The sequence below is a fragment of the Podarcis cretensis genome (assembly GCF_951804945.1).
Source record: "Podarcis cretensis genome assembly, chromosome: 4".
NCBI classification, from domain to species: domain Eukaryota; kingdom Metazoa; phylum Chordata; class Lepidosauria; order Squamata; family Lacertidae; genus Podarcis; species Podarcis cretensis.
In genome coordinates this window covers 56,416,619-56,442,651 of record NC_137173.1, presented here as the reverse complement: position 1 = coordinate 56,442,651, position 26,033 = coordinate 56,416,619, and the positions used below count along the sequence as shown (strand labels likewise).

The window sequence follows — 26,033 nt, the reverse complement described above, 5'->3', positions numbered from 1 at the left end:
ACCTTGAAGCAGGCAGGTAGGGGTTGAAGAACACAAACACGCAGGCTGAAGAAAGCCTATTCATCAATGGTACCGAGGAAACTCAGGCAGCCTGAGGTGCATCTGTTATATTTTGGTTAGTAGAGCCTTCAAACATCATAATATTTTCAGGACTGTTCGGTAGATGTCTGCTGTTACCTATGAGTTTCTAAGAGGCATAAATAATATACATTATTAAGAAATAATATTCTTGTTAGATATCCTTCATCTGTTCATTTGTCAGACTTCTTCCCTGCTGACAAGAAAGAAAGAAAGAAAGAAAGAAAGAAAGAAAGAAAGAAGAGAAATCAGTGGTATTTTGCTCAGTTTTTGAACACAAGTTGACGATATTTATGATTTTACTTTGCTATATCATCATCATCATCATCATTCACCTCATGATTCTGCATTAACAAGATGGGAATTCTTCCAAGCAGATGCACCGCTAGGGGCCAAGGGTGGTCTTGAACCCTTCTCCAGCATGATACTTCTCTAGGATTATGGAGCACCCAGAAAGAGAACTTTTGCCAGCATCAGAGAGCTGGACCACCTACCGCCACCTGTGCCAAGGGATACCAAGGGTGGAATTCAATGTTGCCCTGTTAGAACTGGGGTAAGCATTTCAGCTCACCCAAAGAAAAAATCTCTCCTCTCCCTTCATGCTGCTCTGAGGGTTCTCCTAGCCCACAGATCTGACATGAGGGAGAGTGGGAGCATGAGAGTGAGGAAAACCCTGTTGTGCTAGTGGGACTTTTAGCACTTGCTCCCGCTATCCCAACTATTTAGCTGAATCCATCCCTGTGGTGCCTAAATTAAATTCCACATTGTAATTTTGAAGTGCAGATGGTATTGATCCAAGTAACCTTTTCCTCTTTTGTTTGATCCTTTTTGTAATTCAACAAGTAGGACATTTATGAACTTTATGCAGCTGATCCAAGGAATACCACCAAGGGGACATGCACAATATTAGCAGCTTAAAGCTGTCATTGCTCCCAAGTCATTTTCTATCTTTCTCCCTAGATAGTCAGACTTTGGTGCTGGTGTGCCTTCTGGAGTCCTATCATCCTGGTGTTTTGTTCAGGCAGGTCTGTTTCAAAGCTTTTGGGTGTTCTGTGCATCCAGATGAAGAAAATGTCAGCAATTTTGCTAGGAAAGACCATCCTGAAAGTTAAAAGTGACAGGGACAGCTGATAAGAGTTTGAGCATGCAAGTGTTAACAGTTTGGCACCTGGCTAAAGGAACCATCTGTTCTTTTAATTTCTATCAACCTAATTTAGTTTGCTATAACATAAAACCATGAACTTTATTTCCTGCTAAGTGAAAATCAAATATGCTACTTTAAGCTTTCTGGAGGATAACCTCACCCATATTAAAAGAGGAACAGCATGACTGTCAAGGGGGGGGGGAAAGCTCAGAGTTGGATAAGGAATACTTAACATCACAGTCTAAAGATATTCTCAGTTTTCATAAGTTTGCTGTTTTAATAATAATCCGTGTGAACAATTGGACAGGACAGTACTGAACCAGAAATGCCCCCCAAAAAAACTTTATTACTTAGGCCTGTAAGATTTTATTTTAATTTTTGGTATTGCGCAAGCTAATGGATTGCATTAAAAACCTTGTATATGATCGCGTTGATTATTGATAATTTACTTGCCTGCTGGGTAGCCATGTTAAGGCAGGATTTGCTGGTGCTATAGCTAAACTTGAATTTAAAAAGTTCACATGCGAGGTGAACTGTATCTAGAAAGATATAATGAAAGTTAGTTGGAATCCAGATAATCCTGCTTTATTAGGGCCAGCCCTATCATTAGACAGTGTGAAGCGACTGCTGGGGATGGAGAATAGCTGCAAGGCACTGGAGGGCAGAGCTGCATGTCCACCATGTGGCCTGTTCAGTGTCTGCTGCCCTTGGGGTGTGAGTGGGGATGGTGGTAGTCAAATTTGGATTGTTTTGGACATAGGCTACCTACCTCCTGTTTTTTTAGGGAAGCTTTTTTTCTGAGCAAATCCAATGTGGCTCACTTATTGGAAATGAAATGGCAAGCTGCTGTTAAAGATTCACAGGCCCAAGGCCCATCCAGGCATGCATAGCTAGCGGCAGAGTTCTTTGCATCTCAGGTGTTTCTACTGCACACAGCTAACATGATTCAGGGAATCCCTAGTGCTGGGAAGGCTCATAAAGTTCATCTGTTGTGCAACTCTTTCTCATCCTCCTTTGCGTGTTTTCCAAGATGTAGCTCCCGCTGCTGTGAGCTCCTCCACTTTCATTCTATGTGTGTAACTTCATACATCAAACATGCTGCAAAGCTGGCAAATAAATCAACAAGGATCTTGTAGTTATCTGGAGCAATGATGGGCAGTTTTCACCCACTCCATCTTTTGCCTCATATTTGTGGCATAGGATAACTGAAAGCAAATATATTGATGCCCCAAAGTGAACAAAGATTGGCATGCGGCAGGGAATTTCCCATTTAAGAGCATTCAAGGCACATTCGAATGTACATGCACACATTGCTGAGAACCCAGAAGTGGCATGGAATGGGGCAAAAATGGCCCTAAAAGAGCGCAAAAGGTGTAAAAATAGCACCTAGCAATTCCAGGAGCCTTTGCATTGGAGTTTGAGCAAGGAGGTTTGGAGAGATCGATTGTAGTGGAGTTTGGTGTATTTTTTGGTTTTTTAAAAGGGTTTTTAAGAGGGTGTTTGCAGGTTTTTTCAATGGTGTACCCAATATACACGATTACGCTTCAGCATGCGGTGCCTCGGAACGTATCCCCGCCTAAATGGAGACTTGCCTGTAGACGTCATAAGCATGCTGCACTTTAAAATAAAAATAAAAAATCCTGTGCATTGAGTCAGTTGTATGTGAGCCCGCTTTCTATATTGTTCACCTCTATAAAGGTTTTGGAGGGAACATACTGCTTTGTTTCCAATTTGTGCATATCCTTTAGCTGCCGGCTGAAATCCTCCAACTTTTCATACCACAGATATTCTGTGCGGTTCCCAACGCCTTGCTTTTGTTGCACTAGCGTGTCATCACGCCCCTCCAGATGGCAATAATGTGCTAACACTGGGGAAAGCATTATAGAACAACTAATAAAGTGGAGTGATGTGTGGATGATCCAGTGTACATTCACCACTAGTGCACTATTTTTGCATCAATGACATGTTGCAGAACACCCATACCCACACCCAAAGATCAGTCTGGTGGGGGCCTTACGTATGCATGCCTAAATGTGTTGGAATCCTTCCAAAATCAGATTTTTATAATAATAGTAATAATAATAAAGATAACATTTGTGTGGACCCAAGTGGCAGAAGGCATGGAGGGATGGAAGAGCATTGGTTGATCAGTGGTAAGCAACTGGCAAGGGTTTGGTGTCTCTCAAAAGAGAAAGGAAGTTATGCAGGCTATGGAAACACCCTCTCCTATACCCAGCAGTGACTGGTGTGGTGGAACAGAGTCACCCACCCTGCCTAAAATCCTGGAGAGCCACTTCCACTCAGTGCAGACAGTACTGAGTTAGCTGAAGCAATAGTCTGACTCAATTTGCTATATTTCTCCATTCATTACATCAATGTATGCTGGGGAAGGGGGGGTCTTGCTGCCTCTCCCCCTTTTCAAATTCAACCCCTTCCCTTCTAATATTGGGGGTGAAAGGAGGAGTGAGAAAGAGAGACATGAAGACTTCCCTCCTTTGACTTTGCTGCAGAAGCAGTAGGAAAGTGTATGGGGTGGCCTGTGTATGGTTGGGAATGCAGGGAAGGAAGAGTCCCCCCCCCCTCCAGATCAGATTATATCCAAGCCAGGGAAGAACCTATGACCATAATTCTTACCCTTTTATTGTCTGGGTGACTGCATACTCAATAATTCTTGTAAAATCAAGGTAAATCTAAACTGTGACATTTGGCGTGTTTTTTTTGCACAGCTGGTTGTTGGATAAGTTTGCCACATTCTCTTAATTGTTGCAAACAGCAAAAGAGGCAAATGAGCTTAGATTTCTCTAGAGACAAAAAAACCACAGCTTTGATTTTAAAGAGTTCTCATTTCGTATGTGATGTGGACAAGTTTAATAATAGATTTTGTTATAGCAAATCAAGAGTGATTAGATTAAATATGCTTAGAGAATAAAGCACTTTCCAAGATCAACAGGATAATAAATATTGTTTCTATCCATGCGGCTTTTCTAAATACTTTTTGAAGTACAGCACCCAAAATGTTCTGCACTTGGGTTTTGTCATACTTGACAAGCTGTCAGCTTTAATGAAAATGTTTTCTATCAGAAATTACATAGGTTTTCCCTTTCTATTTTTTCTGTCATCTTTTATGTCTAGCATTTTATGTTTTAGCAGAGCTGCTTGTTCAAGCCTTATGTAAGTATGTAAAATCTGTTAAGAAAAATAAGGAAAGATGTGTGCAGTTCTAAACAGTGCCTATTGGTAAGAATTGGATACTGTCAGATTTAACTGTGACATGTGGCAATAGCTATTAATGTCTGGCTGACATCATTTTAACGAGGATAAGACAAAAAGGTTGATGTTGCATACAGAATGTAAAGGTTTTGTGCACCTTATTGGATGCTGAGATTCCTTGCAGAAATACTTCTCCAGGGTTCCCTAGGAAGAAGGATTGACTATTGGCAGATCAATACAAAAAGGCTTGGGGATGAAGGACATGTGGCAATAATTGCAGGGACAGCTTATTTATGCTTCCCCTCTGTGGGCAGGGGTCCAGTGGGTGGGCTGTGTGGAAGATGGCTGGCAGGGGCTGGAACTAGACAGGGAGCAGAAGCAGTGCTGAAAGACAAATAGCCAAACAGGGCTTCTGTGGTGCAGATATACCATATAGGGCTGTAGTGGATGTTCGCCAGTTTCAGTTTGGGGGCCAAAATGAGTGGTTTCAGGGAATGGATACGAAATATTCCTGGAAAAACAACAACCCTTAATTACAAGAACCTTTTTAAAATTCTGTTTCCAGCCATTGTTTCCTCTATATGTGGCTAGTACTTTGCAGAAAGGGTGAAATTGTTCTTTGTCTACTTCTTGGATTAGTCAAATGGGCCATTTCAGACAATCAGAATGATCAGGAATCCTTGCATTAACCTATACACAGAGCCATGCCTGCATGGGGCTATTTTCTACAATTGGTGAATTCATTTGCAAAACTCTAGTTGACATCCTGCCGTGGCTTTCTTCTTGAATTTTTCTACAGCTGTTTAACAGATGGGATGTGGGATTTGGATCTAGGAAAACCCAAGTTTAAACCTCCATTCAGTCACAAAACTCACTGGGTCACTTTGGGCCAGTCACTATATTTCCACAGTACTTAGGCTCATAGAGTGGTGGTTAGAATAATATTGGATAAATTCTATGTACGTTGCCCAAAGCACATTGGAGAAAAGGCAGGATACAAATATTACATAAAAGTTTAGTATCATTGGCTTCCCCCCCTCCTCGCATTCTAATTCCAAACTTTCTTTCTTTTTTTCATATAATGAGTCTGATGTGGTCTGATACAGCTTTATTATTCATATCATCATATGTAATTAAGTATATCAGCCCATTTAATTATGATATATCTCATACTCAGGTTTAGTGCTAACATAAAATAATATGCTTTTATATTTTTCACTGGCTGACTCACATCTAATAAGTAATTTCATTCCACTCTTCCATTTTATTTAAAATATCTTTATACTCTCTGCGCTGCAGCAGTGATGAATACTGAATTAATTATATCTTTCTCGAGCGATTCCACAATATACTGTGCGTGTTGTTGTTGTTTTAAAGTGATATTTCTTTAGGAAGTGCCATTGAGTTAAAGATAGGTAGTGACACACCGACTGATCATTTATGAGTCTAATCATTGACAACAATATGCATTTTGGGCGTTTGACAGGAAAATTTGCAGTTCTTCAGGGTAGGAGAGTCACAAAGCTTTTCTGATTTGTAAAACTCCACATATTCTTATGTCTTTCAGGATCTAGATTTCTCATCACATCCACGGGAGCCTTGTATATTATAGATGTACAGAATGAAGATGGATTGTATAACTACCGATGTATCACACGGCACAGATACACTGGAGAAACACGACAGAGCAACAGTGCTAGACTTTTTGTATCAGGTACGACATGACACTTGCTGAATGGGAAGTAATTCATTGTTTTGTGTCTGCCCGGGATCTAGTCTTTTGGGGAAATTTTTGCTTTTGTCTTTTAGACTGAGAAGTTGCTTGTCTAGCAGCTTGAAGGTAGACATCCTTGGGGAATCCAGATCAGTTTAAGGTAGTGGTGGGAAACTACAGATCTCCTATCATCTCTAGCCATTGGCCATGCAGGCTTTAGGGTTTGCGAGTCCATCAACACCTGAAAGGCCACAGGTTTTCCACCCCTCATTTAACAGTTGCTGCTGTGCACTTCATTTGCCAAGGAACCCCCAAATGCCGGAGAAATGAAAGGGGTAGCAAAACAGTGGCAAAGGAGAAGTGGCAGCCTTGCTTAAAACAGGAACTGTGCGGCAAGTGGAGAGGCAAATTTTTGGAAAGAGTGATATACTGCATAGGTGGTCTCTACCATGCTGGGTTGAGTCCATTCTTAACAAACCAGAAAAGCTGTCAAAGTCAATAAAAGAGGGAAAAGTGCCTGTTCGTCTTAAAATAGCTGTTTATGATGTTATACACACGAACAATCTTCTGAAAAAGGAAGATCACACTCCTGCAATGAGGAGTACCTTAATGAGCTTTTGCAGTCTACCATGCCCCAAAGCAAGGTTTATCTTTGGACCACATGTTTGACAGACTAGATCACAATCCCTTCCAATGAATTTGAGACTCTGGAATGAATTGATCCATTGTGTTTCCAAGGATGAATAGATAAATACAAGCTTCATTCTTAAGCAGGCATAGGCAAACTCGGCCCTCCAGATGTTTTGAGACTGCAATTCCCATCATCCCTGACCACTGGTCCTGTTAGCTAGGGATGATGGGAATTGTAGTCCCAAAACATCTGGAGGCCTGGGTTTGCTTATGCCTGTTCTTAAGGCAAATGAAACTAACCCTAAGACAGAAATGTGACATTATTTGGAGGGAGATCTATGGTCGGTGGATGAGGACTGTAACACTTTGTGCTAGTGGAAACCTTTTGCCTACAACATTTTGCTAACAACATTAATTTTGCTAACAACATTTCCTCCAGACTTTTGTTACCTAGTCTGGGGGGGGGGGGGAGAGAGAGACTGAACAATAATATTTTATAGTTGTTCCCACCTCTACATCACTAGCTAGAAGGTCCACCATCCACAGTTAGTAGTCAGGTATCGTGGGCTCTCTCTGAACTCAGGTCAGGGGGTGGGCCAAAGGATGTGAAAATAAACCTGCTCCTTATTGTGAAGGCAGCCAGTTTCATGTGGCTCTACTGGGCTCCTAATCTCTCATGGAAATAACCCTTGTTATGCTGTTAAGCCAATGATTCCTAGCTTTTAATAGCACAGCAATGGGAGAGGAGACAAAGCAGATGGCTGATTCCTCTAGAACAGAGGTCTTTAACCAGTCCAGTTCCAAGACCCACCTTTGAATCCAAGGGTGCAACATAAGTTAAAAGGTAAAGGTACCCCTGCCCGTACGGGCCAGTCTTGACAGACTCTGGGGTTGTGCACCCATCTCACTTAAGAGGCCAGGGGCCAGCGCTGTCCAGAGACACTTCCGGGTCACGTGGCCAGCATGACATCGCTGCTCTGGCGAGCCAGAGCCGCACACGGAAACGCCGTTTACCTTCCCGCTGGTAAGCGGTCCCTATTTATCTACTTGCACCCGGAGGTGCTTTCGAACTGCTAGGTTGGCAGGCGCTGGGACCGAGCAGCGGGAGCGCACCCCGCCGCAGGGATTCGAACCGCCGACCTTTCGATCGGCAAGTCCTAGGCGCTGAGGCTTTAACCCACAGCGCCACCTGCATCCCGGGGTGCAACATAGGACCCACTTTAACTTTTTCATTTTTGATTTATACTTAACAGTGCTAGTATACATACTGCTCATCATTACTTTTAAATAAAAAGTAGGTTGGCAGTGTGGCAGGAGAAAGGCATGAGCATGTGGTTGGCCAGAAATGTGTACCTTGGGGGGAAAATAGCTTGTGCCTTTCTCCTGTGACATTGCAGCACTCATGGAAACTGATAAAATGAGCATCTCATCAGTAGAATGTGTCCTAGTTGGGACATAGATGCCTGGTCAGCCTAAGCTTGAATCCAACATGGCGGCATCAACTTTGCTGTGACCCACCTGGTGGAGCCTTGCGACCCACCTGTGGGTCCTCTACCCATATGCTCTAGAAGAAGAGGAATTTAGATGGTTCCTCATCTAAAATATTGTGGCCCTAAGAAACCACTTTCTTTCTTTTCTTTTCTTTAGACCCAGCAAACTCGGCTCCATCTATTTTGGATGGATTTGACCACCGTAAAGCCATGGCGGGACAGCGAGTGGAGCTGCCTTGCAAAGCATCTGGGCACCCAGCACCAAAGTACCGCTGGCTGAAGGACAATGTACCCTGGGAGCCTGACAGCCGGTTCCGGCCGACGGTGACAGGCCTGCTGATAGAAAACACGCGCTCCTCGGACTCAGGCAACTACGTGTGCGAGGTGTGGAACAATTACGGCACAGCCGAGGTGATAGGTCGCTTGCACGTAAAACGTAAGTGCGTCGTAGAGCGCTGGAGTTTATCACCTGGGAGTGCAGGAGGGGTGCTGTCGTGGCAAACACATGTGGCATGTTAGTTTTTGCTTAATAGGAAAAATTAAACTATTGGGGAGCAGAGGCTTCTAACAGCATAATCCTATGATGAGTTAGTCAACTTCGTTCCAGATAAGTGTGTATTGGAATGCAACCTTAATTCATAATTTACAAATGCAATCCATGTGGTTCTCTTTATAGTGAGGTCAGTGGGGAATTACCATTTTATCTTTGGGTTATTTTGCTGGTCCACGGCAGCTATTATACCAGAAATGATAGTGGGAGGGGGCGAAGAAGGGGGAGAGAGAAGACAAATAAGAGAGCATTTCACTCTTCCTTGTTTGTCTTTTGCAAACTAGGTTTTCCTGGGTTTTTTCATCATTTTGTGGTCAAAATTTCATGGTTAAGAATGCATTAGAAATCTCCCCATAGGAATCAGTGGAAATCGCTCATTGTGTTAAGCACTCACCTAACAAATGAATTCCTGAGAACACATTGTGTTCAGATAGTGGGACCTGCTATCCAAGCCTCTTTGATGTCCATGCATAGACACAAGAATTGGTAGTGGAAGAACTCCTTGGCCCTAATGTTACCCCCTGCAATCCCCAGGACATCTGTCTATTGAGTGTGATAAGTGCAAAAGGGAATCTTAGCTGAGAACATAAGCAAGATTTCACACAATTGCGAACCCTGCATGCAAGTAGGCTCCGCCTTTGCACAAGTTATGCTTGTGTGCAGGTGCCCATGGGGTGTGAGCAAGGAGTGCAATGTCAGAGTTTGAAGCAGAAGACACAGTCTTGCTTTCTCCACATATTTAGCACTCTTCGTTAATGGCAACATTGAAAGAGGAGTTACACTGTAATGGACTATGCATGCTTTCCATTGCTTGTTGCTAGGGGTAGTATACTGATAACAGCTGAGAGTGGGAATTGCTTCATGCTTTACAAGGTAATCCTGTTTGTGGCAACTACTCTAGTGTTATACCCTGGCTTGTGCATTAAAGACCCAAACAGCAAAAATATTTAATTAACTGCTTGGAGATAGGCACCAGGAGACTGTAGTGTGGAAGAAACACATTTTGTCTAACACTGTGCAACTCCTCCAACCAAACTTAAAATGGCTGCCACCATAATGTCTCTCCTGGTATCCCCCAGAACTGCTCTGCTCAATGCACCTATTCACAGGATTCTTTAATTCCTGCTGTCATTAGGATTTCTCCTCAACAAAATTATCGGTGATTTCGGGTGCTGTCTCAGGTGCTTCCTCAAACTAATATCCTTTGTCCTGCGAGCATCTTCTTCTAATAGATGCTTTGAAGTTAAGGTTCTGGAGTGGTAAAGTAAAGCATTCTGTATGTTTATGGGGGCATTCTTTACTACCTGCTGCCAAGGATGAGCCAAATGGGAAGGGATCCCATTTCAAAATACTTTTTTCATTTTCTTTTTTCTTTTCTTTTTTGAGCCCATGGGGCTCACAAAACCCTAGAGCTAGCTTCACGGAATACACCACTGACTACAGCTCACTGGATCACCTACCAATCTGTTTTCCACGCCATCTTTCTAATATGAACTCGCCTGTTTTTCCTAATTGCCTCTTTCCTTTCCTCTTGAATCTGTAGAGCCTCTAAAAGCCACTATCAGTCCGCGGAAAGTGAAGAGCAGTGTTGGTAGCCAAGTGTCCTTGTCCTGCAGCGTGTCTGGAACAGAGGACCATGAACTCTTCTGGTACCGAAATGGTGAAATCATCAACACTGGGAATAACGTCAGGATCATTGGAATCAATCATGAAACACTTATTATGGATGGCATGGCCAAAAGCGATGGTGGGGCATACCAGTGCTTTGTACGCAAAGACAAGATGTCCGCACAAGACTACGTTCAGGTGGTACTAGAAGGTCAGTCATCTTCTGTTTTAGGGTGCCCCGTGTATTTTCAAAAACTCTATATAAAAATGTGCATTGTAGTGACAACCCAACTGATCACGTCTTGGAAGTAAATAGTTGCAGAAGTAGGTGGGGCTGATAGGTGCATCTGCTGCGAGCAAAGCCTGGACAAATTGGTGTCCAGAATTCAAGTGGTTTAGGGTGCATTCAAAAGTGGGGAAGAGTGTGTTATTTTTCCTAATTGTAATTCTAGAGTTTCTGTTGGGTTTTTAATATTCCTTTCACACTGCAGTACACATTGTGTTATGGAACGGTGGCTTTTTGACCAATGTACCAGCATGTTGTGCTCGATATCATTCATACTGCTGGGCATGGCATGAGACAGCAACAAACGCGATTGGGCAACGTTGCTACTCCCCTACCCTTTCTGTTCCTCCATGAAAACAGCAGGGGGGAAACTATGCTGGTATACCACCCCAGATTCTGTCACTTTACTCCCACAATTTTCCAGGTTAAGGGTCTGCAGATGGATTTTTTTCTGGAATCCAATAACAGAAATGAATGCTAAACACGCACCATATTTCATTAGTTTTCTGAAAGTGGCTTTTATGTCATGTGAAAGCTCGGATATAATGCAGAATTTAACAAAGAAATGGCAGGGAAATGGAATGAACTGCCAAGTGAATGCACCCATAGTAACCATTGTTAAAATCATTCTTAAACAGTGCCATGCTTTCTGTCTAATTTTGAATACTTAGGCTTGCTTTCAAGGCTGTAGATGAAAAGCCGGAATAGTTTTCTGGGCAGAGGTGCAGAATGAGCATGTTTACATATTTATTTCTTGCATCTCAGTTTTGCGTTTAAGTGGCTTATAGGGCAGCAGGGTAGGCAGAGAAGCACCTTCCTCACTGACTCGGTGCTTGAAACCAAATGAAAAGTCACATTCAGCAAATGAGTGTCGTTGAGAATGGAAGGGGGAGGATGAGAACTGAGAACTGTGACACTGGATGGCGACTACAGTGTGTGGGATTGTGTGGGAGCCAGCAGGTGTGGGATTGTGTGTGTCTATTGCATCACAGCTGGGCTAACAGCCAAATCCTATGTAAATACTCAGAAGCAAGTCTCATTGTGTTCGAAAAGACTTACTCCCAGGTAAGTGTGCATAGGACTGTTAGCTATATAGGGCAATGTGATACTTGGGATTTCAGCAGCATTGCGCTATAAGGTGCAGCTGCATTATTGACTTGCACCAATCAATCCCCTCGGGGGTGAGTCCAACCGCACTTCTTATTTTACCTTTTTAACTTCCCCATTTATGGGAAATATGTGATACCAGGGCCTGGCAGCGAGAGAATGAATAATATCCAGATGGCATAGATGAACTGTGATAGAAGCACATTCTGCTGTTTACATCATCTAGCCTGTACATTTGGTTCTGATGGGTACCAAAATAACAATATAGTGCCAATAGGATAGGCCAATAATGACTTCAGTACGTACCATCTCTCTCTCCAAATGTCGTGGTTGCCTTTGTCTTTTCCCTACTAAGTCCAGTACTGAGAAGGGAAGAGTCTCTCTGATCACACCCCTTTTCAAAAGCACTGTTGCCTTAAAGTCCAAGTAGGTTGCTTAGTAGTAAGAGCAACCCTGATAACAGTGATATTATGTGTTTATCATGTGGGCTTTGCCTACAAAGGTGGCAAATAAATAAAGTTTCTTTTATTCTTTTTTTTAAAAAAGATACATATTTTTAAATGCATAGGATACACTAGAACAGGACAATGGATGTAAGAATAAAATGTGAGAATTAGCTAATATCTGTCTTAGAAAATAAAGCCTTCAGTAGTGTTAAACAGAAGCACCAACAAAACCACAATAGCCTTGTGGTTACAAACAAACCTTATGAGTGCTAGAAATTCCCATGTTTTGTTATTTACATTTCACCCCCAACTTTTTTTCTTTGGTAGAACAAATGTCTATTGAAACAGTGGCAATCACAATATGTAACAGACACCTTGTTCCACATAATAATCAAGTGAAGAAAGTAATCAATTTGTCTAGAAAGTATGAGGCTACAGTGCAGCCCATGGCATGCCCACTATTTTTAGAGTAGTCAGAGAAAAAGAAAGGAAGAGATTACCTGCCTAGGCCTAGTTACCTCAGCAACCATCTCCTGTGACTAAGAGAGCCTAAGGAGCATATTGATCATCTATAATGATGTCGAGAGAGTGCTGGTTATCAGAGAACGACAGCAGGAATGATTTCAAAGACACTCAGGTCTCACTGGGAAAATAATGTCTACTTTCATCTGAAAAAAGCCTGTCACTGTTTGGTTTTTTTTTAACCTTGCACTGGGGAGGGGTGCAGAGGTGCAGACTGAGCATGTTCCCTGATTTATTTGTCGTGTGTCAGTTCCCATTCAGTATAAAGAGCCTGTTGGGGGTTTTTTTTGTCTTCTGAGAGATGACGGCGCTAATGCACAGTGAGAGGGTGGGAGGTGGTGGGTCTGTGTGTGTTCGTGTGTGCGCACCCACACACCAAGGAGTCGGGCATAAACACTTTTTGCTCTACTGCCTCACTTCTTCAAATAGGATTAGAATCAAGCAAGAGAGGGAAAGAAAGCAGGTGAATGGCTCAGCATCTGACCCTGTTGGAATATTTTCCTGTTTTAGTCTGCAGAAAATATGCAAGTCCTGAAGTCGCCTGTGGATCATGGTGCAGAGCAGATGAAGATGATGACGATTTTCATTTCCATACTGCTTTATATCTTTAAGGGGAAAAAATCTCAAAGCAATTTACAACACAATAAAACCTCACATGAAACAATCGAGAATAAAATATTACTGGAGAAAATACAATCAAAGCAACATAGTGAACAGGAAACTAAAAGATTATCTTAAATATTTCAAGATAAAACATTACGATAAAGGTCAACTGCAGAATGTACATTTAATGCAACAGAGATAACGAAAAAGAAAGTCAAATATAAAATGCACATTTAAAATAGCATAATTAACAAGAGTATAAGCATAGAACATATCTGCTGCTGTTGCTGCCAGTCCTGCCCATAGTAGTTCATGGTGGGGTGGCTGTGGCTGTGGAAGTTCAGGCTCAGTGACCTAGCTCTGCACTAAGAGGCAGCACTGCTACTCCACTCCACCCACCATTGTCCTGCTGTCGATATGTGACGCTTGCAGCTCACATGCTCCTTTTTACCTGGCAGGAGCTGTGGGTCTCTGCTCTTCAGCTTAGACAAAATGAAACAAGGGCTCAGAGCAATTAAAGCAGTCCATCAGTTAGCTGTAGGCCTGTGCATTCACAGAATGAGCAGAGGGTGCTTATGTATTCAAAGAGCACCTTGTGCTTGTCACGTTCCATGAAGGCTATGAATATTATTGATTAAGATTGACAACTTGTCTGGTTGTGTCAGTATGGAACATTTTGGCCTAGCACTTTTGGTACCTTTGACATGGTCATATCCACACATATATTTAAAGCACTATGATACCACTTTAAACAATCATGGCTTTCCCCTAAAGAATCCCGGAAACTGTAGTTTGTTGAGAGTGCTATTTAAGAACCACATTCTCCTCACAGAGCTATAATTCTGGAGTTCCTCGGGAAGAAGGATTGATTGCTAAACTATCTAGGAATAGCACTCCGTCATTTTGCTCCTGTTGCTATGCTGCAGTAAACTTTGGTTTGGCATTATGTGTCATCTGAACTTGAGCTTGATTGGTAGCATTGTCAGGTAACTGGAATGTGTGAAAGTGTGAAATTGTGGTGTCAGGGGAAATGTGAAGAGGCTTGGGAGAGAGAAGAAGGAGCAGAGCTATGCCTCTTTTTAGTAGTGATTTAAAAAACCCAAAATGCTTGGCACATGCATTTCCTTTATAGGCATCCCAGTTGACTTAGATTCTTTTTTCCACCCTGTAGATGGAACTCCTAAAATAATTTCTGCCTTCAGTGAGAAGGTGGTAAGTCCAGGAGAGGGTGTTTCCTTAATGTGCAATGTGAAGGGAACACCTCTTCCTACAATCACATGGACATTAGATGAAGATCCCATAATTAAAGATGGCAACCACCGGATCAGCCAGATCATCACCTCTGAGGGAAATGTGGTCAGCTACCTGAATATCTCCAGCACTCAGGTCCGAGATGGCGGGGTCTATCGTTGTACTGCCAACAACTCTGCTGGAGTCGTCCTGTACCAGGCTCGAATAAACGTAAGAGGTGCTTGTCAAATCAGCTCCTCCAAAAACAACAAACAAATTCAACTCATTGTAGTAAAGGAGAAGATGACTGCATGCTATGAGCTTTGCCATGGAATGCTTAAAAATGACTTCTTTAATGCTGTTTCCATTTTTCTCTGCAATCTCATGTAGAAACTAATATATTACTAATATATCACTCTGACTGTAATCCTAAGCACTCTCCTTCCTCAGAATAAGTACCACAGAGGAGGCTTATTTCTGAATACAAATGCGTAGGATTGCACTATCAATATAATATAAAACTGTCTCCCTGTACTAATCAATTCAGCTAATATTTTTCAATGTGTTTTCAAATTTTTGTTTGTTTTTGTTTTGCTTGCATGTCTTTTTCTTCCTTTGGAGATCCCACATTTGCTGTCGCTATCTATGTATATAAGACATTTTGGTTTATTTCTATGTGGCATAATGCCGATTACTCTGCATAAATCAAAATGAGCATTAAGTTGTTTGATGATCTCAAAAATACTAGACTACTGGTTCAGCTTTGTTTTTTCTTCCCCTCCTATATCTGACATTAATTAAATCTTCACCAGCCTTTAATTTGTAATTGAGCTCAGATTTTTATCATGTGTGTATTCCAGGGATGCAGGCACGTAGCAGAAGAGTTAATTAGTGTGCCTGCTGTAGGGCTAGAAAAACTAAAAAGCACCAAACGATTAGGAAGACCCCTTAAGTGGCTCTTTGAAGTAAAAACTGTCACAGGCTGTGATTTCCAGTATCTAAAAGAATTGTATATTTAGAAGAAATTAATATTTCCTCTGCTTAAATACAGCCTTAAATTATTTTCAAGAGTTTCCTTTTACCTTTACAGGGCCAGCAAGCATCCGACCAATGAAAAACATTACAGCAATAGCCGGGCGGGATACCTTCATTCACTGCCGTGTCATTGGTTATCCATACTACTCAATCAAATGGTACAAGAATTCTAACCTGCTCCCTTTTAACCATCGCCAAGTAGCGTTTGAAAACAACGGAACATTGAAGCTCTCCGATGTGCAGAAGGAAGTGGATGAGGGCGAATACACATGCAATGTTCTCGTTCAGCCCCAGCTGTCCACCAGCCAGAGTGTGCATGTGACAGTAAAAGGTAAAGGAAAGTCATACTTGCAGAATCGGGAGCCAAGAATTGCATTTGGTCTGGCTTAACACATTTCAGTGAGTGTGAAGCATCCCACTCTTGTCTACAAAAACACCAATGCAAAAGAGCTCATATCAGTTGGCGTCTCCTCAGATATTATTCTAGTTTCCCACCAACAATTTCCATTCATAACCACCTTTAAAAGCACCAGCTGCAGAAGCTTTGCTCAAATGCTGCTGTGTCTGGGAACCCGTTGTGTTACATATCACATCGTGGAAGTAGATGACTGAGGAGAAGCCAAGCCATGTTGCATGTAGGTTCCTCAGGCCTTGTTAGCTAGCCCTTCAGATTCTGAGCTCAGTCATGACTGCGAAAGCTTCACATTCCAATATAGAATCAGTGCAGTTTAAAGAGTCATTCCTTGCATTCCTATGCATGTCTAATTGAGTTCAATAGGGACTTGCTCACAGATGGGTGTGTATAGGGTTGCAGCAGTTTTAGCAATTCCACCATTGCCTTAAACCCAAATCTATTTAAAACTGAGCGTTTTCTGGAGAACTTCAGGGAGAAACAAAAGGTATGAAATCACTGATATGGAAAACATCAGCATTTTATGGCTAATCACCTTAATATTAGGCATTTGGGAATTAATTATTTTATAGAAAATGGTATACTATCCTGTATTACATTACATGCCAGCTGTCTAGTTTGTGATCACTTTACTTCACAACATTTTCAAAAATGTCAACACACTCGCAGTTCTTTAATGAATAGCATTTTCTTCTTCTTTTTGTTTCAGTACCACCTTTCATCCAGCCCTTTGAGTTCCCAAGGTTCTCCATTGGACAGCGAGTCTTCATTCCATGTGTTGTGGTCTCAGGGGATTTGCCAATCACAATCACCTGGCAGAAGGATGGTAGACCAATCCCAGCCAGTCTTGGGGTGACCATTGACAACATTGACTTCACCAGCTCCTTAAGGATTTCTAATCTTTCCCTCATGCACAATGGGAATTATACCTGTATAGCCCGAAATGATGCAGCAGCTGTGGAGCACCAAAGCCAATTAATTGTGAGAGGTAAGGTGATGTAATTAATCTGAGTGGTGACAATTAGATAGAAGTCAACAGTATTTTCCAATAACAGTTGTCTGATGGGACATACAAGCTTAGAAAGATATGAGGAGGCCTGCTGGGTCAGGTCAAAGGCCCATTTACTTCAGCATCCTGCTTTTACAGTGGCCAACCAGATGCCAATGGGAAGTCTGCAAGCAGGAACTTAGTGCAACAGTACTCATCCTGCTTGTGGCTCCCAGAAACTTTGAATATATTAGAATCTCTCCTCTCTTGTTAGAGAACAAACACCACAATAAGGTGGTTTTTTGGGGTTTTTTTTTAAAAGAAACCTCAGAAGGCTTTTTATTCTGTGTGAAAGTGTTGCATGGAAACCTAACCAACAATCTAGAACTGTTTTCAGGTACAGCTGGAAACCACATAATTTAATATATGGAAGTATTTGAAGTGCTGCTTCTTGGGTTCAATACATTACTGTGGTTAGATCATTTCCCACTGTGCCAATTATTCACTTTTGATCTGGAGATCTGAATTATGTTCTGCTATTGTGGGAATATTTTCATTTTGCTTGGTGTTTTAAGAATACCATCACAATTGTTCAAATACTGAGCTTGTGTCTACATGATTATGGTTTGATGTGTTAGTTCTTTGGTGTTCATCAACTGGCAGCCTATGAGCCAAAACAAGTTCACTAACCAAGACCATTGGTTCCTGAGTAGAACTGTTTAATGGCAATATTATTGGGGGGGGGGTATTGCTTTGCTTTTGTTTTTATTATGTATTTTGTGTTTCTCTTTTGTATTTTTATGTTGTGAACTTCCCTGAGATTTTTGGATGAAGGGCAGTATGCAAGTTAGGTAAAGGTAAAGGTACCCCTGCCCGTACGGGCCAGTCTTGACAGACTCTGGGGTTGTGCGCCCATCTCACTTAAGAGGCCAGGGGCCAGCGCTGTCCGGAGACACTTCCGGGTCACGTGGCCAGCGTGACATCGCTGCTCTGGCGAGCCAGAGCCGCACACGGAAACGCCGTTTACCTTCCCGCTGGTAAGCGGTCCCTATTTATCTACTTGCACCCGGAGGTGCTTTCGAACTGCTAGGTTGGCAGGCGCTGGGACCGAGCAGCGGGAGCGCACCCCGCCGCAGGGATTCGAACCGCTGACCTTTCGATCGGCAAGCCCTAGGCGCTGAGGCTTTAACCCACAGCGCCACCTGCGTCCCATAGTATGCAAGTTAATTTAATATAAATAAATAAAAAGAACAATTTTTTAAAAATCCCCTTAGGTCTCAGGTTGATTTTCTTTAAAACACAGTGCAAAGTGCCAGCTGTCTTAAAAGGGAGAATCTAGCAACCACACCCGGTCAACTTCCTCTCTGTGCCATTGGGGCATTTTGCCTGATGAAGTTGTGGTTGGCTTCTTCTCTGTGGCACTTAGGTGACACCCGTCCAGCTGGTCACAGATCAGCACTGCCTCTGGTAGTCTCATAGCCCAGGATCTTGATCCCTCTCAGTCAAAGGAGAGTGCCAAAGACTACAAGGACAGAGAAAGCAACTCCCTAGAAAACAGTTTCCATAGTGGTTACCCCACTTAGAAGCTTCTGTGGTGAAAGAGCCCCAGCAGATAGCGATACCTTAATTCTAGCTCTGGAGGAGATAGCTTTGCTTTCCTCCTTGGACATAGACAACTCTTTCCCTGAACTACCTGCAGTCCCAGGTAGCTTTGCTCTTCCACCATACCCAGGGACTGCAAGTAACATTTCAACCCTGGTGGGGTTACCACCTGTGTACTAGAATGCAGTGTTTCTAGTTTTAATATTGCAGCAAGTACACATTGAACTGCAGATTTTAGGCTGGGCCAAATAGCCTTCTTCATATAGGCAAGGAGAGGGTTGAATCAACCCTTTATGCTGCTCGCTACAGAGCTAAGCAGTCATGTGGTCACTCCATTGCTTGCTCAGCTCACCTGTCAGCACATGATGAATTGCATTTAATTTGCAAAACTGTTAGTATGCTGACAATCGAGCTGAGCTGGTGATGGAGTAATCAAACAACTGGTTTGCCATGCAGTCAGCTTGGCTCAACCCACAGATTGCTGAACATGGACATTTATATGAATCAGCCTGCACTTTAGCCCCTAGCAGACATTATGAGGAAGGGTCAGGGAGAGGCAAAAATGAATAAATTTCAGAATGATCAAGTTGCATAATCTAGGGTATGCTGAAGGAAACCATCCTGTAAATCTATATGAACTCATCAACGGAGACAGGGTAAAATCCTTCTCTGGCTGCTTTCGCTATTGTTGACCACAGTAGTCTATTGGAGTGATTCTGTGGTTTGTGGGTGGGCAATCAGGGGCATTATCAGGAAATAGCATTGGAAGCTTCTCATTCAGTCCTATGTTAATAGCGCTATGGGGTCCCACAGAGTTTTGTCTTGGCTTCCATGTTGTATAATATGCATATGAAACTGCTGGGGAAGTGGAATGTGGTGCCACTGATATGCAGGTGCTACCCAGCTCCATTCCATCTGAATTAGGATGGGTAGCCTATGTAAGCTGTAACAAGTACTCATTTTGCCATTCCCAAAAGTTACTCAGTGAGCTTTAAAGTCATCTGCATCTCTTGCATGCACCTTAAGTTCTTGAAAAAGACTTTACCATTAGTAGAACATTCTTTCTGGCTTTGCAAATCACTTCTTCCTTTTCTTTTTGTTCCCCTCCAGTTCCTCCCAGATTTGTGGTTCAGCCAAGTGATCAAGATGGGATTTATGGGAAAGCTGTGATCCTCAACTGCTCTGCAGAAGGCTACCCTGTCCCCACAATTGTCTGGAAGTACTCCAAAGGTATTTCCCCACACTAATAATATGCCATTCCCCCCCCCACCCATGTATAACACGCCCCTGTGTATAAGATGACCCCTATTTTGGGGGAATCCAAATTAAGGAAATGGGGGAGTTGCCCCAATCACTTCTGAAAGTCTCCTACTCACAGCTGCCACCAATCGCCTGTCCCCCTCACTGATACCCATGTATAAGACGACCCCCAATTTTTAACATTGTATTATACTAAAAAAAAAAACCCCAATTTTATACACAGAAAATTACGGTACAATAATTGAAAAATCTGAAGTGCTTTATTTCAGTTAACATGTATACGGTAGTTTACAGAAGGGATTAATACCTCTGTGTGCCCGGTATAATTACCACATTTAAAAGAATACATCTCTTCAGAAAGATGTTGGTGATGCTGGTGGCCAAAAGTCAGCAATTTCCTTGCTTGCATACGGTCTGAAAGGGAACAGCCAGTCCTCATTACTGTATCACAAACAGCTTTTGAAACTACCCTCCATTTCAAAAAGAAATTGTCATGTAATGGGCAGGTATGGTTGCTGTTTGAAGGAGGGGACATTGCAAGTCCAAACACCTCTTGGCCTTCTTACACTTTTTAATAGTTCTTTGCATGCTGATTATTATCCCTTACTAATTTTTTAATAGGGCACCACTTTGGAGTTCACCTTGATAAATATCTTAGCCATACTTGGTAGTCCCCAGTAATGCGTATATTATGTTATCTGTTTCTGATTTCCCTCTCTCCATTTCCCATTATTGGTTGACCAGATACAGTGTTCTTAGATCCTTGATGTGAAGTCCAGTATTTTTGTTCTGATTTTCAGTATCCATCCTTGGTACCAACTGAACTGATTATTATTTTTTTAATGGAAGAAATCCATGGGTAATACAGCCAATCAAATCCTTTCAGCCCTTTGAAAGGTCAGGCAGCATTAGCGTACCTAGTAATTTAGTTCATGATTTACCTAATGCATTAATGTTTTCTGTTCATATAACAAGAGTATTATTTCTGGCCCCACTTGACTCTAACCAAATATATGCAATTGGCAGATTGTATTTATTTTTTAACTTAAAAAACATTACATGGTAGATGGTGTCCTACCTACCTAATTTTCTTTATAGCATATTTGGGTATCAAAGCTGATTTAAAAACAAAAACACTAGGTCCAGCCTTTCAGAACCTACATGTTCTTTTGAACTACTAAACTTTAGACCTCAGTGCCTTTTAGCCTTTGATTTCTTTTTAAAAAGTCACTCAGAAATCTTATGGTTTTGGAAGCTGTTCATGAGAAGAATGAGAACTATGAAGTAGGTTAAATGATCTTTCTCAATGGGTCAGCTAGCTTGTTAGCCTTTTAAAGCTTACTGTTCAATATCATTGGTGTTGTAACCATATTTGACTGTCACTTGAATATCACTGTTCTAATACAAACAGGTAGCCAATACTTGCCATTGTTGTTCCAAGTGCTATTTGCTGCAGGCACCCTGAAAATGATGTGGCCAATGCAGTTGCAGTGGGCCCTAACCCATCGTCTTCCATCATCTCAAGGAAGATATACATGGGGACTTTGCAAAACTTTCCCAAGGAGTTGTGCCCAGGTCCTACATTGTTACACTTCTGGAAGCATCTGCAGGCCATGAATAGCCTGCAGATTAGTCCTGAAGAACATCTGTCTGCTGGCATGTACTGGTACACAAGGGCAGGGGAACTGCTTCCAGTGGTTTCTTCCACACCACTTTGGAAATATCAAGATGGAAGGAACCACATGGGCAGAATAAATATCCTAGTTTCCTTCCACAGAGGCATTCCACTGCTTGGTTTCTTGTTTGTTCTGTGTTCTATTCCCAATGTTAATTTTTTAAAAAAAAATTTGGTGTCATGAGGATTGCATACATTTCTGGATATTCAAGCATAAATTGAGCATAATTTAGCTATCAGGGAACTAAATAATCATAATAAAAATAAGTTTTATTATTTATACCCCGCCCATCTGGCTGGGTTTCCCCAGCCACTCTGGGCAGCTCACTGCACTAAACCACAATAAATATGGTTGTCAACCTAAGTGCTTTATTTTCAATCTGGCTCACAGCGATTATTACAAGCATCATAAGAACTCCTTTTTCTATGTGATTTGATTTATAACATTTTGTCATAAAGCAGTCTCTCCTTCCTCGCCCCCCCCCCCAATTTAGTGGTGGGGGTCTGAAAATCCTAGGTCACTTTAGTTTGGTTCTGTCCATGATAACACTCTTCTCCCCTCTTGGGTCTTATTTCCACCTTCCGATTCACCTTTTATTCTTGCAATAGGTGCTGGAGTCCCCCAGTTCCAGCCAATTGCATTGAATGGGCGCATCCAGCTTCTCACAAATGGCTCCTTGTTGATCAAGCATGTGCTGGAAGAAGATAGTGGATACTACCTCTGCAAGGTCAGCAATGATGTGGGGGCTGACGTCAGCAAGTCCATGTACCTCACTGTTAAAAGTAAGAATTTATTCCTGATCCAAGTAATAACTATTAAGTTGCAAAGGCATATCTGTAATCTCCTGTATTTAAATATATAGACAGAAAATGCTGGGTACAACTAGAGGAAGATTAAGTGTGCAAGGGAGGGGAAGAGTTGACACTGCATATCAAACATTTCAGTCAACTTCTGGGACCATATTTGGAGCCCCTTGGAGTGGTCTTACCTGGGGCTCCTACCTGGTGCTTCCCATATGTTTTATTGTAATGTATTTATTGCATTTCTATTTTCCTCCTTTTCCTCCAAGGAGTTTGAGGTGGCATACAAGGTTCTCCCCCTCCTCCTTTGCTCCCCACAACAACCCTGTGAGGTGGGTTAGGCTGAGAGGCAGTGACTGACCCAAGGCCACCCAGGAAACTTCATGGCTGGGTGGGGGATTCGAACCCTGGTCTCCCAGGTCCTAGTCTGACACTCTAACCACCACACCACACTGACTTGGGGGGAGATATAACTCCCATCAGCTCCACCCAGCAGAGCTGCGGCTGATGGGAGTTATAGACAAAAAATATCTGGAGGGCACCAGGTTGGGAAAGGTTGTCTTAGGGTATGGGGCACCTTTTGTATTACATTGATATATTAAACCAAGACAGAGTTGATTCAAATCACTGCATAGTGCTTGAGAATGCTTTCACCAGGGGATGCTTATTCATTATTTTTAGTTTTCATAATGACAACATCTCAGCTCAAGGTCCCCTGTTTCTGTCACTATGAGAACTGATGATTTCTCAACAATAGCATGCATCCTTTGTTCTGCAGTCACTGGGCCAGATGTTCCCAAACTCCCCCCCCCCTGTGGACCACTTGAAACTTTCTGATGCTCTTGGTGGACCACTTAATGATTTTTCTGTTGTAGCAATTGTAGTGTGCTGTGCTAGATGCTGTTTGATTTCTAATTTTATTCTTAATTGCTTCTTTTATTTCTAATATTGAACTCAACAGGACTTACTTCTGAGTAGCATGGTTAGGAATGTGCAGTTAGTTATTTTCCATTAACTTCAATGGGTCTGCTCTGAGTCAGACTAGCTTTGAATATAACCTAATGTTAGAAACACCTAATAGCAATGCAATTAGGATTTGTATTCATATTTAGAAGAGTTTGGATTTCTACATCCCACTTTATCACTACCCTAAGGAATCTCAAAGCGGCTAACAATCTCCATTCCCTTCCTCCCCCACAACAAACACTCTGTGAGGTGAGTGAGACTGAGAGACTTCAAGAAGTGTGACTAACCCAAGGTCACCCAGCAGCTGCATGTGGAGGAGTGGGGATGCGAACCCAGTTCACCAGATTACGAGACTACTGCTCTTAACCACTATGCCACACTGGCTGACTTGCCATGGAGCGCCTGAATGAAGCTCATGGACCACTGGTAGTCAGTCCATGGACCACCATTTTGGGACTCCTGCACTAGGCCATTCATAGTAAATAGCCACATTTCTCAAAAAAGAGGTGGCGGTATGGCTGGCTCCCACATTATGAGCCATTTTGACAAGTTCAACAAATATGTGTGCATAGAGGTTTCCCTTATATATGGGGAAGAGCTTTGTGTCTTCATGTACACTGTTGTCTTGCAGAATCTAGGACTGGACCATGCCATAATGCAGTGGGCTTTTTTCTACCCTATTGAAATGGTGGAGAGTCATGCTCATGCCTTTAAGCTACATTCTACTTTCTTATTTCTATCTCTTGTTTTAGATAATAATTTGAACTCTGGCCTTTTGGATTAACACTGAGTTTCTAGAATACAGGGACAGTTAGGAATATTCTTCGTTTTGTCCTTCAAATTTGTCATCAGTTGGTTGCAGAAGCTGTTATATAAACGACGGGTCTCCTTTCTTGAGAGAGGGAATAAAATAGTGTGAATATGCCTGACTGACTCTTGGAGGTCTCAAACCAGGCACTCCACTCTTGTCTTTTATTGGACGGGTCAATAGTGGGTTCCTGCGTGTTACCTTGTGGAAGTGCTGCGTAAGGAATATTTCCATGGACTCCTCGTGTCATGAGAGCTGGGCCTAGCATCAGTAACGTAGCACTTCAGTCTGTCAGTCAGGTGATGACCTACCACTGTGTTACTGAAGTCCTTTGAAACACATTACCACAAGTAAGGAGAGTTTTATGGCCCACTAGACTAGTGAATAGAGGGATATAGGCTATGGAAGATTTTGCTGAGGGTGGCACTCTTATCTGATTCACTGAGCACATGAAGGTTATGAACCATTCCTATGACGGCGCTTTCGCTTTGCTTAATAGGATTGTGTTCACTAAATAAATAGCTGTGCTAGGGTTGTGGTTTCAAGGCCTGTGGTGCAGCAACCTCACAGAATCATATTTAATTTCATTTACCCAGAATGCTGTGTCTTGGCCCATAGATCTAGGAAACCTGTGGGGCCAGCACTGGGGACAAATTTAAGTGGCAGGTGGCTGCTGTGGATGGAAACCAAAACGTTGCCTGGGGGCCAGGTGAGGAGGATAGTGGCAAGTTTTTTTAAAAAAGGCATGTCTGTATGGGGGTTGTGTTTTGGAGTGAGGTAGAGGTCAATTGACAGCACTACGCTGAGGGCCCCCTGAAGTTTGATGAAAGATTCTGAATACTAAGTACTGCTGAACATTGAAGGCTTTGAAAAGATTTAGCACAGGTCTTTTCAGGGCATACTAGTGGCATTAATCCCTGGTTGAAAATGTGTGTTTCTTCTCTAGCTTAGTTGGTTAGAGCATGGTGCTGATAATGCCAAGGTCACAGGTTCGATCCCTGTATGGAACAGCTGCATATTCCTGCCTTGCAGGGGGTTGGTCTAAATGATCCTCAGGGTCCCTTCCAACTTTACAATTCTATGATTTATTGATATACTGTCTCAGTGATGAGAGGACTTTTTGTCCTAATTAATCTGGAATGGTCCAGTATAACACACAAGACAAGATATGAGGAATTGCTCACATTTTGCAGTGTTGGGCTTTGTTTGTTTTTAAGAAATCAGGCTGAACAGCAGTTTTCCAAGGCAACTGTTAACAGGCCAGTTGTAGATTAGTAGTAACGCAGTGCCTTTTAGTAATCAGGTACAAAAAACCCCACCCTAGCTTCTCCTTGGTTGACAGCTATACACAGTCTTTGTCTGATCATGCCATGCCGTTTCATGTGTGATAAAAGAGCATCCCTTATCAAATAAGAGCAGGGACCTCTCTGGAGAGTCAGTTACTGTTTGAATCTAATGAAAGCTCCTCTGGCTCTAAGATAACAAACATAGACATGCAATGCCATGCACTCCCTCTCCCCCTCCCCTCCTCTCTCTGCACACTCACACGTTCAGTCTTGCATTTGAAAAGCAGTTACCACATGCACTGTTTGTTAGGCGAGACTGCCTTGAGCCAAGCATACATTAAAGGCAGTTGGGAGATCAATAGGCAGAATTATATGATTGGTGTTTCATAGGCAATAGCAATAAGAACCTCTGTGGTGTTCTGCAGATCTTTTATTCGCGTTCATGCTTTCATTCGTTGTTTTATTGTTCCTTTGTTGTATTTTCCTCCACCATTTTCCTTGCTTCTTACACACACACACATGCACCCCTCCCTGCTGCCTTCAATATTGGCTTTTCTGCTCCAGTCCTGAGGGATATCTGTA

The 26,033-nt window shown here is 42.4% G+C and overlaps 1 protein-coding gene across 1 annotated transcript in view; it reads left to right on the top strand.

Moving 5' to 3' along the window:
• DSCAM (DS cell adhesion molecule) overlaps positions 1 to 26,033 on the top strand; it is a 331,349-nt gene that overhangs the window by 180,410 nt on the left and 124,906 nt on the right. The window contains exons 4-11 of the mRNA XM_079974881.1: positions 6,000 to 6,146; positions 8,424 to 8,702; positions 10,360 to 10,635; positions 14,560 to 14,856; positions 15,709 to 15,984; positions 16,775 to 17,053; positions 19,766 to 19,885; positions 22,200 to 22,373. Coding sequence (XP_079831007.1) covers positions 6,000 to 6,146; positions 8,424 to 8,702; positions 10,360 to 10,635; positions 14,560 to 14,856; positions 15,709 to 15,984; positions 16,775 to 17,053; positions 19,766 to 19,885; positions 22,200 to 22,373 — 1,848 coding nt within the window. The remainder of the gene's footprint in view (positions 1 to 5,999; positions 6,147 to 8,423; positions 8,703 to 10,359; positions 10,636 to 14,559; positions 14,857 to 15,708; positions 15,985 to 16,774; positions 17,054 to 19,765; positions 19,886 to 22,199; positions 22,374 to 26,033) is intronic.